Source organism: Drosophila kikkawai, chromosome 3R, assembly GCF_030179895.1.
Source record: "Drosophila kikkawai strain 14028-0561.14 chromosome 3R, DkikHiC1v2, whole genome shotgun sequence".
NCBI lineage: Eukaryota > Metazoa > Arthropoda > Insecta > Diptera > Drosophilidae > Drosophila > Drosophila kikkawai.
Genome location: NC_091731.1, coordinates 7,663,514 through 7,677,895, shown reverse-complemented (window position 1 = coordinate 7,677,895; position 14,382 = coordinate 7,663,514). Strand labels below are relative to the sequence as shown.

Genomic DNA, 14,382 nt, shown 5'->3' with positions numbered 1-14,382 from the left:
AACCTTAAGTTAACCATTCTTCGTCGGGTGAAATCCGCGGATAATCCTTTACTTCCGAGCACACTCAATTGTTGCCCGACATATGGCCCAATGAGTCCCTGCAGACAACGTCTACCTAATCTAAAACCACTCTCTGAAGTCACCGAGGAATTCAATCAGAGCCGAATACCACCCCCGGAACATTTCTGGGCTATTAGCACATCGTCCCACATGCCTGTGGCTCCGCTCACTGCGACTGTGATGGTTTGTGTTAATTAAAACCATGCCGCGCATTAACATAATTGCCTGGGGATTACAATTGAATGATTAATAATAGTGCAGTGATTAAATGAAAATGCTTGAAAAAGGTTGCAAGAGCCCATAAGCAGCGGTCTCCCGGAGATATTCAACAAAATTCGTTCCCCGTTTTTTTTTTGGGAAATTAATTTTTTCATGCTGTCGGCAACCACATACCGATTAGTATTATCATTTTCATTGAAACTCATTCCTCTTCTTACTCTCGGCTCCGTTGTTTTCTGTGCATGTTATTAAACGAATATGATATGGTGCTTAAGAAGGAGCATTTTTCAGTGATTGATTATCCAGTGGGAGGGGATGATTACGGTTCCCCTTTTTGGTTTTGCTAGTAAGCAGGAACCGTAAATAATGATAATCAATGTTTTCTTTAAACAAAAAGTCGCAAAAAAAAAAGAGATAATCAATGATTGCTGAAATCTAGATTTTTATACATTAAACCACCTTTAATTATTAATTTTTTAGTTTTACTTACTCGCTCAAAAGAATACTAATTATTATTTCGAGCAAAAAAAACGTGCCCTAAATTTAAGGAAACTAGAGAAAAATGAACCTTAAAAAATTTTATTTATGGTGGCTTTTCTTAATTTTATGGAGCCTGCCTGAAATTTGAATACACTTTTTTCAAAATTCTAGAACATTATTCTTAGTTTAAAGGCGATTTTTCTAAAATGTAGAAAAAAATTGTATGAGTGTACAGTTCATTTAAAAAAAAAGTTTTTAAAAAAATGTTATTGAAAATTGTCTCGATGACACGGAGAACGCCTTAACATTAATTGGAAAATGGGACTATGATGGCAGTAATGGACACAATGAATAAAAAAAAAGTTTTCAATTTGAAAATAGTATGGAAGAACCCTAGACCATCATCTGTACGTTATAGTAGGCCAATCAGAATTCAATTTAGTAAGAAGACCGGAACACTATCAGTTGAAAAAGAATTGTACTGTATTGAAATAAAATAGAGATCTTAATTTCAATCGCTTTTACTCTACATACCTTATCACCTACATTCATTCACTCCTACATACGCTTTTTGTGGCAAGCAAAATCAGCAGATCAAAAGCTCAATGTACTGCATAGAAAAGAACGGGTCCAAACGGAATTTCGTAGTAAAATGGGAATAATTGTTGATAAACCAAGATACGGAGGCAGAAGGACTTCCAACGATGGAACTGCAGCCAGCGAATTGTTCGCAAAAGTTTGGCATTTGAGATAACTGAAATTAATAAAGAAGTGATAACAGGTCAAAGAAAATTACGAATGGGAGATAAATCTACATTTGATTTGTTAAAAGATATTTGTTTAATTGTTTTTTTTTTTTCAAATTTGCTTAAGGATATTTGTACAAACATACATTTCCTTTTATATATGGTTGAAAGAACTGAAGAACCTGATTTGTTTATAATTCGAAAAGCTTGATAATTAAATTCACTCAATATCTTGGACCCCCTAATGAAATTTTAGCCATCACCAACCATCGCCATGTAAGCCTACTACGGTGCTAGGATATTGTCGTCCATTATAGCCAATTTGTATACCCTTCTATTAAAATTTCAGTCAGAAGTTTGCAACGCAGTGAAGGAGACATTAAAGTATATACATATTTCCTTGATAAGCATCAACAGCCGAGTGGATATAGCCATGTCCGTCTGTCCGTTTCTGCGTCCCTCAGGTTTAAAGCAATCTGAATAAAACTTTGTATATAACAGGAACAGACCGGATCGGACGACTATATCAATAAGCTACCATACACATGATCGAAAAAATTTTATAATATAAATTTTAACTTCGCTGTTTTTCAGCATATTTTCATCTACTCTGAGATATAGTCATTTTATATTATTTTCCATTTATAGATTTATTTTTATGAAAATCGGACGATTGGGAAATTAATAGAAAAGAATTATAGTACTGTGTTTTTCAACGTATTTTCATCTAATTTGTAATATGAATGTTTTTTATTATTTCAGAATTTCGATTTTAATTTTATTGAAATCGGACGTCTATATCATATAGCTCCATAGAAACGACCGGTAGATGTATAGAAAAAATTAATGCTGCGAGTGTAATACTGTAACTATATCGACGAATTATAATACCCTGCGAGGGTATAATAAGTATAGGTTTCGCTTTTTATTTTGATCGGTCTGTTCGCCGCGAAACTTACTTTTTGTAAATTATTTCGATAAATTATTTTTAACCATATAATGGCTACCTGTTGTGTCACTGAGCGCTTGAACGGCCGATTAGTATTTCTAATTAGTTAAACTGCTATGTGACTACAAATAAAAAAAAGATGCAACCTTTCTAAGCATTTTTTATCTGTTCCAGACCCTGCAAGCCCCCTTATGGAGTTCATCACACCCATCATCATGCCGAGCCCGTAGCCGTGGATAATGGATCCGGTGAAGATGCTGCATCGGTCCCAATTTCTGGACTGGCTGATCTCGTCATGCTGTTGGATCAGCCGCCTGTCAACGTTGACCAGGCATCCACATCGCATGCTGCTGCCTCTGCTGATGATGCTGTACCGGTTCCCATTTCTGGACTGGGCGAGTTCGTCATGCCCTCGGTTCAGCAGCTTGTCAACGTCGACTAGGCATCCACGGCGCGTGCTACTGCCATCAATGACTTGGTGTTGAATGCCCAACCAGTGGTTCCTCCGGCGGTCACTATTTCAGCGCCGGCTTTTACAAGCAATGCCCCCCAACAGTCTACAATTTCTGAAATCGCCCAACGTAGACCAGTGCCCTTAGCTGGCGTTGCTCCTAAAAAGCAGATCTTTGTTTCCCGCATCAATCCAGGTGCTTCCGAAAGCGATTTTACCCATTTGAGCAACAAATTGAATGTTTCTGATTCTGATTCTTTTGTTCTTCGCTATCAGAATGTTCGTAGTTTACTTGGCAAGCTCAGTAGGCTGTACGTCATTAGTGTCTCTTTCGATGCCAATATAATTGTTTTTACAGAAACTTGGCTTAACTCCTCTGTGTCTGACTGCGAATTTTTTTCAGGGAACTATACTATCTATAGACGTGATCGTCCAATGCGGACTGGCGGTGGTGTTCTCATCGCGGTTAAATCCGATCTTGTTTCTAAAATGATTTCTTAAATGGATCGTATCCAGGTTCAGGATTATTATATCTAAGTTTCATGCTAGTGTATTCCACCTAGGTCCGACACGGATATACCTACATACATATGTATATCTGCAGCATTTATCCTTAATTCACTGTCATGGGTGATTTTAATCTGCCCTCCATTTCCTGGATACCCTTACCTGGTTCTAATGTTCTTGTTCCCACCTCACCGTACGATTTAGTTCATGGTCTCATTGAGTTCTCATTGTCCGGCGCACAGTAGCGCCTTTTCTCATTTAGCATTGCAAAAATCATATCTTTTGAACCAAATAAGGTAATCGAATAATTTAAACGGCATTGGGCAGGTAATTGTTATAATATATATATATATATAATTCGCCTTTTTAAAAGGTATAAAAGTGAAAAAATATTTTTTTTCAATGAAAACAATTTAAAAAAGTACATTGTTTATTTAAGTTCTTATTTTTATTTTTATGTATTTGCTTAAATATAAAACAATTTGAAAACTGAAAAAAAATTTTCGATTTTTTTTTTTTAATCAAAATGTAACCGCCACAAAACCGTGCGCGCTACAGTTAGTATATTTTTTGGTATATTTAATAATAATTTAATAATTTTGTCGTTGCATTTTTGCAGACGAAGCTCGACGCAGCCGATGAAAGTTAATTCTGGTCCAGGAAAGATCCACGTAACTTGTAGACATAGTGTAGTCGGTGGCTTTCATCGGCTTCAGAAGTTATAGACTACTTTAGGCAGAAAAAGGTGAAAAAAATGGACACCTGGCAGGTAGCGATTTACCTGTACAAGCCCAAACTAAAGTGCCGTTTTTTTAGGTTCTCTAATAGTTTATGAATGTATCTATCATTTAAAGTAGCCACGACCATTGGTTTAATGGTTTTTGTGTTTAATGGTCTTTGTGTAATATTATCTGAAAGTCGGCGAATTTACTTTACCCATTTACGAAAGAAAGTTCAACTTTGAATGCTCATATCTTCTAAAAAAAAAAAATTTATTTTATTGCAGATTCGGAATCATTGGGAAATTTTCTGTCGAATAAGTATGGTTAAAATTGTTTTGGCGATCATGACTTTTTCGATTTTTGCAACGCTAATTGTTCGAGAAGCGCTACTGTGCGGCGGTCCAAATGAGAAATTTCGGAACAGCAAAACGGATGGTGGACACTTTGACGGTGTGTGGGAAGACCCTATAAGCCATTCTCCGTCCAATCCCCTAGAAGTGCCCCCAACGACAGCTCTTTTTCTCCATACAGTGTGTGATACACAAATCTGTTTTCGGGCATTTTTGAAATCAGATTGAATTATTTAAATTATCAATCGCCAACTTCTTTTACACATTTTTAATAATACATATGTAATGTACTGCTCGGGCTCATCTGTACTGGCGTCCAAGTAACCTGTGCTGGGTAACACCCTTGATGCCACTGAGTCGAGAAAAAGAAGGGCAGATACTAAAAAAGGATACACACTCAGAGGACAATTAAAGAAAGCAAGACAAGTTCGACTTTGACGTCAATTATTTATGCGCACATGGAATTGATGTCCCCGAGTGTTTGAGTTCGCATAAGGGATTTCTTTATTTATCTACGGGCCCGCCGAGCACCGAGACTTTCTCCCCTGCATTTCATTGCCGTGAGCATGCAAAGTAATCGTAGCATTCTTTGCTTTTATACAAATGAATTGCGAATAATGGGCTTGCTAATTTTGCTAATGCCAGTCCACAGAGCGTGAAAATAACGAAAAGTTGAAAGACTCTGAGGAAATGGATTTCTTCGGGTCTTTCACTGCAAAAGGATTAATGAGGGGGCCAAGGTGGCATCTGTCCTCTTTATGCCTTGAGGCCCTGCTAAAAAAAGAGCACTGAAGCAAATAAGATGTGTTAGGCAAGGTTTAACAGTAAATACGGTGAACTGCGACCTCGAAATTAAAAATAATCTGTATTCTGAATATACATATGGATGTACATATGTGTTTCAAATAAACGTATAAAAAATATAGCAAAGATTTCATGAAAATCTCTTTATATGAACAAAGTTTTTCAGCCAGAAAAGGAAATAACAATTTAATTGTCGTGTCATTATTGATCAGCATCATCCGTCTCTGTAAAACAAAAGATCTGAGAGACTATCTGAGAGAGATAGGCAACCTAACTTGGTGACAACATTTGGTTTTAGGTAAACAATGCTGTCGTGCGTCACATGGAGTTGCCTTAAACGGCTGCCCCATATCGATAGTTCCCGAAAGAAGGGTAGAAACTTACCCTCTCCCAAATGGATCTAATTAGTCTTAACATGCCGCAGTGTGTCCTTCTAACTTTGTCACAGGATATTTTCTTTATAACTTCTTTATTATTTAGTTTTTCTTTACACGGCACGTCTATACTTTTCGTTCGCTCGAATGACAGTGATCTTGCTGCACGTCATTAAAGTGGATTAGACTCTGCGTTGATTCTTATATTTAATGGTTTAGTCTTATATGTACATACACATATATAGATATATTTAAATTGGTAAATTACATGAAATTTAACTTGGGAAAATTCAGATTAGGATTTACTTTACTACTACTACTTATATTTTCCCTTGTTCCCTATTTAGTTCATGTGTGCATGCGGGTTTTTAACTCTGGGGGTTAGATTATATAGGTTAGGTGTTATATTAGAACATAATAATAACGTTTTCAGGGTTTGTTATTAACAACAAGAAAAAAAAAAAAAGCCGAAGAAGATGCACGGATTTAAAACAAAAGATTTTTCTCCGCTATCTCTTGATCATAATTTCAATTATGTTAGTTTTCTTGGTATTAGATATTTCATTGCGTTTACACATTCAAACTAATTCTGCTAACACTAAAAACCGATCTTATCCACCTTAAAGACTTTGATCAACAACATGCGATGCCTAATTTCTTTTCCCATTTAATCGCGTATACGCATTCTTCAACTAGAAAATACCTATATAGCATAGCTCGCAAATAACTGTTGACAGATTTGAGCGATCGCAAAAAAACTGTTATTTTCCTAGCATTAGAGCGAAGATCCTAAGAGCAACCGATTAAATTGGTTTTATACAAACTTTGCTCGCGATCAGCTCACAAGCAGTTTTTCCGCTCTCTTTTCCTGTGCCCATTCACGGTACGTTTGCTCTTGAGCGAAGAGTCGAAAAGTCTTTTGCGCATGGATGTGTGTATGTGAAGTTTCCTTCGAAAACGCACATGCGTATGCGAAGTTTTATAGATTCTTCACGTCACTTTGATTTATAAATTTATAAATTAAGTGAAAGACGTAGTTCAATTAATTCTGACAACCTAAACGCATTCTTAATTATTCAACTTAATTCTGAATAAATGAATAAACAGAACACTTCATTATTTTTTTCATTCTGGTTAAAAATTTCAAGAAGATCTAACGTCAAAAAAAAAAACATATTCCCGTAAAAGATAATTTGCGCCGACCTTTTCAGTGAATCGGTCTTTTAAAAATCGCACTGAGTGAGCGTCAGTCGCGTCAGTCCTCGGTAAAAGAGAGGTAGAAGAGCGCGCCATACGAACAGCTAACGTAAACCAACATACTGAAAACCAAAGCAAAGAGAGACGACGTCGGCTGTTAAGAGCGAGAGCGAAGATTCATAATTTTTTCTATTTTTCGCACGAGTAGAGCGTAGGGGAAAAACGGTTAACAGTTATTTGCAAGCTATGCTATATAGTTATCGTTGTCGTCTTTGTTTGGCGGTCAATTAACAGTTTACTTTTGGAATCTGGTGCAGATTTCCGACTATAACAAGTGCTTCAATTCCATCAAAAAGTTTATGAGTCATACCATTACGTTAAGCTACACTTTGTCCAAAAAGGAGTCTGGAACTAATTGGAGGCTTTAGACCCCCACCACTCATACTTACCTACCCTTGCAGAGAGATATATGATTTTATTGAAATGTTTGAAGGGTACGTGAGCCATACATATGTATTTAACAGCATAAAGTATATACTTACTAAATCCTTTTAAAATAATATTTAAAGTGTAAAATGTATCCAGTTTACATAATTTATTTATTTTTACCTTATTAACACGTATGTTAAGGTGTATTTCCCATATAAAGTCTCATATTTTTTCGGTTTTTTTTTATATGCAAACTGCAAGAGTCTAAATTTCGGGATTCCGAAAGTACCTTCCTTCCTGATTTCAATTTAAAACTCGCCTCTATGTCCTTGCATTGTCCTGCCTCTTAATCATTCAGTTTTTTTTTTTTTTTGCTTGCTAACGAAGTTCACAAAGGCATTGGCCCAAATTTCCGACAAAATTCTCACTGCAGGGCGGTCCTGGGTAGTATGCTCTTCCTGCCTTCTTCTCTGCTCGGCCTGGACGTCAGTTAGCGTACACTGGTATTACATAAAATTGGTCATACGCACTGAGCTCGGTTTCATTATATTCCAGTATCCCTGCCAGCTTGCCTCGGTGTTGCCCAGTCCTTGGACAGGAATGCTGACAATGGGTTTCTTTCTTTTCGATTCGTTGGGCTGCTGGGCAGTGACACGTTTGCTGGGAGGATGCAGCGAAGTGAGAGCATTCATGCCGCAGCCACGAGCTGGGCGAGACAAAACCGTGCAGCAGACTTTCCACAAAACTAGCCGAGAGCTATCAGGCTGTACGTCTGCCCGTGTCGGGTGCGTATGTGTGGCTTTGGGATTATTTATGCTCCTGTGCTGTTGTTGTTTACTTTAATTGCCACTCACTGCTGCCCAACAACGTCCGCACTGGGCCCACGGTCTGAATTATATGCTTGATAAATTGCTGCTGCAGCAAATCATCGTCACCGTGGGTCTGGGCGTAGGAGGAGGCGTTGTCGTCGTTACCGGGCTGGCCAAGAATTACTATGTATGTATTTATACTGTACAAGTATCTGAATTTGTGATTTTTAAAGACAGACGTCTGCTTCTATGTGGTAAGACCTAAGAGCAGCCGATTTACATTTACATTTGAAGGTTGGATTTCCGGTTCTATATTTATTTGTATTTTAGTCCCACTACGAAGGAACGATCACTGACACACGATTAGCAAATAAAATATAAAAACAAGAAAGGAAGCTAACTTCGGCATCGCGAAGTTTGTATACCCATGAAGTTTTCAATTGGATCATTAAGAATCGAGCCATTCTGGTTAAATTAATAGAAAAAAATGTATATTTATACACGGCATATAATAATTTGGTTATATTATAAATTTAAATGCTGGAAACACACACAAAACTGAGTTTCATTACCTTTTAACTGTACTACTTATTATGTTTACTGTTTGACAGTTACAGTTTTACATTCCCAGCTTTACATTTTACATTCTACATCTACCGATCGTTTCTATGGCAGCTATATCATATAGTTGTCCGATTTTCATAAAACATACCAAAATTCTGAAATAATAAAAAAGCTCATATCTCAGAGTAGATGAATATATTATAGAGGAGAGTGAGGATAGGTGAACCACGGTGATAGATATTTCACCTTCTGTCATGATTTGGTGCGCAGTAAAGGTGATCTTTCCGACCCTATATGGTAAAGTATACATATTCTTGATCATCATCAACAGCCAAGTCGATCTAGCCATGTCCGTCTGTCTATCTGTCCACCTGTCCGTTTCTACGAAAACTAGTTAAAAGCTATCTGAATGAAACTTTGCACATAGTCTTCTAAATACTCTTACTGCTATATATGTCGTAACGGGCCGGATCGGACAACTATATCATATAGCTGCAATAGTAATAAGTATAGCTAAAGTGAAATGAAACTCTGTTTTGTGTGTGTTTTCAGCATTCAAATTTATAATATAAATCAAAACCAAATTATTAAATGCTATGTATAAATTTACAACTTTTATATATTTTATTTTATTTTTTTTTATTAATTTGACCAGAGTGGCTCGATTTTTAATGATCCAATTGCAAACTGCAAGGGTATACCAACTTCGGCGTGCCGAAGTTAGCTTCCTTTCTTGTTTTTGTTTGATTTTGATGCTGAGGAACTCTTAGGTGTTTAAAACGGCAGGGTAGCCTGCTTCAAACTCAGGGGCAGGAAATTTAATTTTTGTATTTGGGAAATTTTCTCTTTCTGTATGTGTTTCTCTTAGTTATTTATACCTACAAACCGCATGGCGATGCCATGGAGGAAGGATTCGTTCGCATTTCATAGAGCTCCCTTGACTTGCATTTATTGCCTGAGCTTGTAAACATGACATTTCCATATTTATCTCCATGTGGCCTCCTCACCCTCGGACATAGGGAGCGAGGGAATCACGTCAGCTTATCTCCATACTCTCGGTATTTTAACCAAAACTGCACGTTACGGAACTCGCAAGTTGTTCTTCACTTTAAATAATTATTTGAAGCGTATCAAATGGAGATTTTTTACATTTCCTATCTGGTAATGCCATCGAGAATTCTGTTGCCTTGTCTGCCGAAATCAATATTTATTAGAGGATAATGGCGCCCAGGTCGGCTGTGTACAGGTGGCCGACAAGACCCCCCGCCCTGTGCTGTTCTTCGTTTCGGTTTTGTCCCACCTCTTTGATGTTTTCCGAAACAGTGGTCAGGAGTGGATGGCTTTTGTATGGCTCGGTGAAGGGACTGCCAAATTGAATAAACTCGCTTTTCGGTTCATCCCCTGACGGTATTCGATAAATATATTCTCCGAAATATTGAGGTTGACAAGACTGTCCCTTATGGGTGTTACTGAACATATATGCCACTGCTGCCAACAGCCAACTTAATAAACAGGAGACAAATGAAAACACAAGAAAGGAAGCTAACTTTGGCACGCCGAAAAAGTTGTATATTTATACTTAACATATAATAATTTGGTATATATATTTATGTTATTTATTTAGTGCAGTATATATTTTTATTTAAGTATTTATATTAATGGGTGTCAATAGCTCAGACTAAAGAAAATAAGTTATATTAAATAAAATAAGACAGATATTTAAACATGATGTGTTGGAAATTATTTTCGGCGAGACCAATACAATCTTTTTCTGAAAGGATATTTTGTACGTGGAGACGAAAAGACTGCTCTGACCCTATGGCTGCTCAGAGTCGTTGTATATATCGACGCATTTTCGCGAAAGTATCGTATGTCGATAAATCCAATTTTACAGGAGAAGCTTTTTTGTGCTTTAATCTCTTAGGAAGCACTATAGAAAAGACAAAATTGAAACTGAATTTTTATCGGAACTATAGGGGTTTCAGTTATAATATTTCACAGGGTAGTGAGACATTAGGTGCCTAACAATTTTGCATTAAAATCTCAATTTCGAAAAAAAGCGACATACGATACTTTCGCGAAAATGCGTCGATATTATTGAACTTTTTTTTCTCTGTCTGTGGTAAGAGTGATCCGGATCCTTTTGTGGATCCGGTGGCTCACTCGCCTGTAAGGGACATAATAAGTATACCTTATTTGCCAAAATCATATTTATGCTGGGTATAACGAAGGTTTTTATAATATGCGCACATGTATACATACAAATTTCGAATAACAATGATCAGCTTAAGGGGGGATATACATGTAAACCAAAATTTGTTGGGCAAATTTTTTTTTTGGTTTAAAAAATAGTTTATTATTTAAAGAATATAGTGTGTAAGTTTCATTATCGAATTCCAACTCTAAGTGCCTCAAATCAAGTATGCACGCAAGGTTCACAAGTGTTAACGTGGGCGCATCAAAAACTTTAAACGTCTTTTTCTCAGCTTCTAATTTTTGCATTTCTACCTATGCTCTGGACACGATTCACAAAAAACTATGTAACATATCGGAGTGAATCAAAAATTGTTATAATCAGCATGAAATTATCTTCTATTTGAACCTACATGGTTGTTATAAAACTGAGTATTACTATTTTTTAAGAGGGTGGGAAGTGAAAACTGATCACCTGAAAATGGCATTTTTTCCTTGAAATCAAAATTTATTTTTTTTGTCTTGATTTCTTTTTGGTTTTTTAGGTTCAAATAGAAGATAAAGGTGTAATGAATACAAAAAAATTTAGTTTACGGATTTCAGACAGGAATTACGAGCTCTATCGTGTCCATAGCACGGCAAATCAAAGCTCGAGGCGCTACGGCATATGTTCCATAAGTCCGCCATTTTGTAAAATATTGTTTATAACTAATTTTTTTTATCATCTCTGATTCTACTTTTAACTATATCCAAAGTTTCACGACGATTGCTTGACTATTTCTTATAAAAAAAAATTCACGAAAAATTGCAAAATTTTGACCGCTTACATGTATATCCCCCCTTAACATGGCGGCCCGTCTTCAATATTCTAGGTAGATAAGGTAATGAACACATTGCATGTGTGGCTACAGAAGCAGGACAAAAAATGTTCTAGAGGGGCAGAGGGGAAGTGTAGTTGGAGTACACAGTCTTATTTTTATATGTAACACAGAAATCCAAGTTCATTGTTTTATCAGGAAAATATTGAGAAGGGCACAAATCAAAGCAGGTTACTGTTAGAAGTCACTGCGGTACGGAAGGAGGGCAATAGCTTAACCTCAAAATCTTTGGTGTGCAACTCGTCCAGTAATTGTTATTTAACGCATCAGTAGGAATGTCCTACTGTAAACTTGTAGAACGTCACTCCTTCCGGGTTAACTCGCGTGATAAACTTATCTTTTGGTTTAAAGAAACCTAAGCTATGGTTTTTATTGAATAAGTCCTGCAATGACAACTAAAATCAGTCTTTGGTTTCCGAAATTATTGCCAAACTTACCACCACCCAATATCCCATGCTACTTTGTAGACCAAGGCGAGACAACAACACATGGAATGTTTGCGGACACAAAGGGCAGACACCAAAGCCCCCCAGGTTGACGAATGCTACTGCAAACGAGCTCTCGCCATAGTCGTTAACCGGTCTTACGGGGCGGGCCCAAACCTGTAAGTTTAAAATAATTGGGTGAATCAAAGAAACAGTAAACAAAATAAGGAAGCTATCTTCGCGACGTCGAAGTCGTTATACTCGTGCAGGTTCCAATGGGGTTATAGAGAATTTATCCGGTTGAGCGAAATATAAAAAGGAAACACCAATAGGAAAGATATACATACACATACACATAAATATAGATTAATTTTTAGGTTTAGCACAACGACTCAAAAACTAGTCCGCATAATAATTTACAGGCAGTCAAAAATACAAAATTAAAAAGCCCTGCAAGGGAAAGAAAGGAGAAAAGGCTTACCTGTATATTTCGCCATTGCAGAATCTTTTTTCCAGACAAACCCAGCGGGTCCTGATCAATCGCTACTATATCGCGGTTCTGTAGCAGCTCCTTTACTTCTGGTCGTACGGTTTCCAAGTCGTTGGTCATAATCAAAGGAGCCGCAAGCACAGCCCAAATAGCCATTTGCAGGCGGCTGGCATCATAACTCAACCGAAAGTTTCCCAGAACAAGCTAAAGGAAATGGATGATAGCCTCAATAAGGGCGTTGGCAGATGATAAAAACATTACCATGTCAGGATCATTCCAGCGACCAGGGCCAGAATGCGCGGTCAAAAGATTCTGAATGCTAGAGAATCGCGTCATTATATTAGTCACCGATGTCAGCGAGTCCTTTACGTCTTCTGCGAACCGCCAAAGATTACAATGTTGCGAAATTATTGAGTAGTCTGGCTGAAAGTAGATGCCCTCGTTGAGTGGCAGAACGATTCACACCTTTGAAACTTACCTGTGACTTATAAAATGGCCAACTGCAGGAGTACACAATGGGACGACCCGTCCTGTTCAGTGCCCTGCCAAATGCGGGATAGCCTCTGTCGAGGTCCGCATCGCTTGCATAACAACCATCCATCTTTACGTAATCGACGCCCCAGTTGGCGAATGTCTGGGCATCTAGGTCAAAATGTCGAGCAGCTCCAGGTCCCCGGAACATGCAGGTCTTCTCACCTATATCGTGGTAAAGTCCAAATTTCAGCCCTAGGCTATGAATCTGTAAGGCATTAAAGGTATGTAGCTAACTAATGGCTTTTAATACTCCACTTACATAATCACCGAGAGAACTCATACCGGTGGGGAATCGCTCCAAACTCGGCAAAAGCTCGTGCGTAGTCTCGTCGCGAGAGGCTTCCATCCAACAGTCGTCGATTATTACATACTGATATCCCACAGCGGCGTACCCCCCGGATATCAGCAGCTCCGCTGTACGTTTGATGAGCGTCTCGCTAACAATAGGAAACAACTTTAGGAGTAACGAGAAAATATACTGATGCCTAATCCACCTGATGCAGTCCCTCGGAAAACGAGCGCAGTCCGTCATGCAGCGAAACCTCTCAAACGGCATCCAGCCCATCGGCGGGGTTCGTGCCAGTCCGTTCTCGAGTCCATCTGCTACGCAATAAAAACTGATCGCTACCAGCAAAAGAGCCATTTGCAACGAAATGTTTCTGGCCGACATCATAAGCAGAATCGTAAAATTATTTATACAGGTGGCTATGAAAATTTGCATGTTTCGCTACTGCACTGCCGTAATTAACTGCTGATATTAAAATTGCGAAACTAATTTGGTAAGATTGTATAAAGAGGAAAGAGAGGAGTATATTGAGGTTTGGCATCACTAACGATTCAATGTTCTGCAGCTCATCCAAAATGTATGAAACGTCTATCGTGTTAGACAATAAATTTGTATTTACTGATTTATTACGCAGTGATACATTAGTTAGCACGGTGATCAACGTTTTGTTAATTTGATACCTAGATTTTAATTTAGATTCTGCACTACGGTACAGTGTACAGTGTTAAAGTCTTTTTATTATTTTTTTTTTAATTTTAATTAAGGTATGGCGTTTAAAAAGATACATTTCCAAGGGTGTCTGTTTGAGAAAAAGGTTTTAAACACAGGAGGTTGCTATTTTGTTGTCTAATTTGGATTTATTACTATTAATATTTGTATTATATATATTATTTTATACACAACAGCACTATACTA

General features: G+C 37.6%; 1 protein-coding gene and 1 long non-coding RNA gene across 4 annotated transcripts; both read right to left on the bottom strand.

The window, feature by feature from the left end:
* Window positions 1–1,330: 1,330 nt before the first annotated feature.
* Window positions 1,331–14,066, bottom strand: LOC108085745 (alpha-N-acetylgalactosaminidase-like). 3 transcript variants are annotated; one of them, XM_070286738.1, is made up of 7 exons: window positions 13,676–14,061; window positions 13,441–13,618; window positions 13,126–13,386; window positions 12,909–13,070; window positions 12,639–12,851; window positions 12,170–12,334; window positions 10,277–12,115 (listed from the first exon to the last, which is right to left on the bottom strand). In XM_070286738.1, the coding sequence occupies exons 1-7, from the start codon at window positions 13,900–13,902 to the stop codon at window positions 11,999–12,001; spliced, it is 1,323 nt and encodes a 440-aa protein (XP_070142839.1). In that variant the 5' UTR covers window positions 13,903–14,061; the 3' UTR covers window positions 10,277–11,998. The 3 variants fall into 3 exon arrangements, with proteins under 3 accessions (XP_070142840.1, XP_070142839.1, XP_070142841.1); XM_070286739.1 differs by lacking the exons at window positions 10,277–12,115; window positions 12,170–12,334 and adding an exon at window positions 1,331–1,513 and having other exon boundaries at window positions 13,676–14,066; XM_070286740.1 differs by lacking the exons at window positions 10,277–12,115; window positions 12,170–12,334; window positions 12,639–12,851 and having other exon boundaries at window positions 12,915–13,066; window positions 13,676–14,066.
* LOC138928978 (uncharacterized) lies at window positions 7,440–9,121 on the bottom strand. Its single transcript, XR_011445388.1, has 2 exons — window positions 7,819–9,121; window positions 7,440–7,767 (listed from the first exon to the last, which is right to left on the bottom strand). It is a non-coding gene; the product is annotated as an uncharacterized lncRNA (long non-coding RNA).
* Window positions 14,067–14,382: the final 316 nt, after the last annotated feature.

Coding starts and splice junctions, on each gene's coding strand:
- LOC108085745 (XM_070286738.1), bottom strand. CDS start 13,902: ATGCAAATTTTCATAGCCACCTGTATAAATAATTTTACGATTCTGCTT. Junction 13,071..13,125: donor GGCCATTTTATAAGTCACAG/GTAAGTTTCAAA, acceptor ATCTACTTTCAG/CCAGACTACTCAATAATTTC. Junction 12,116..12,169: donor GCATGGGATATTGGGTGGTG/GTAAGTTTGGCA, acceptor TTGTCATTGCAG/GACTTATTCAATAAAAACCA.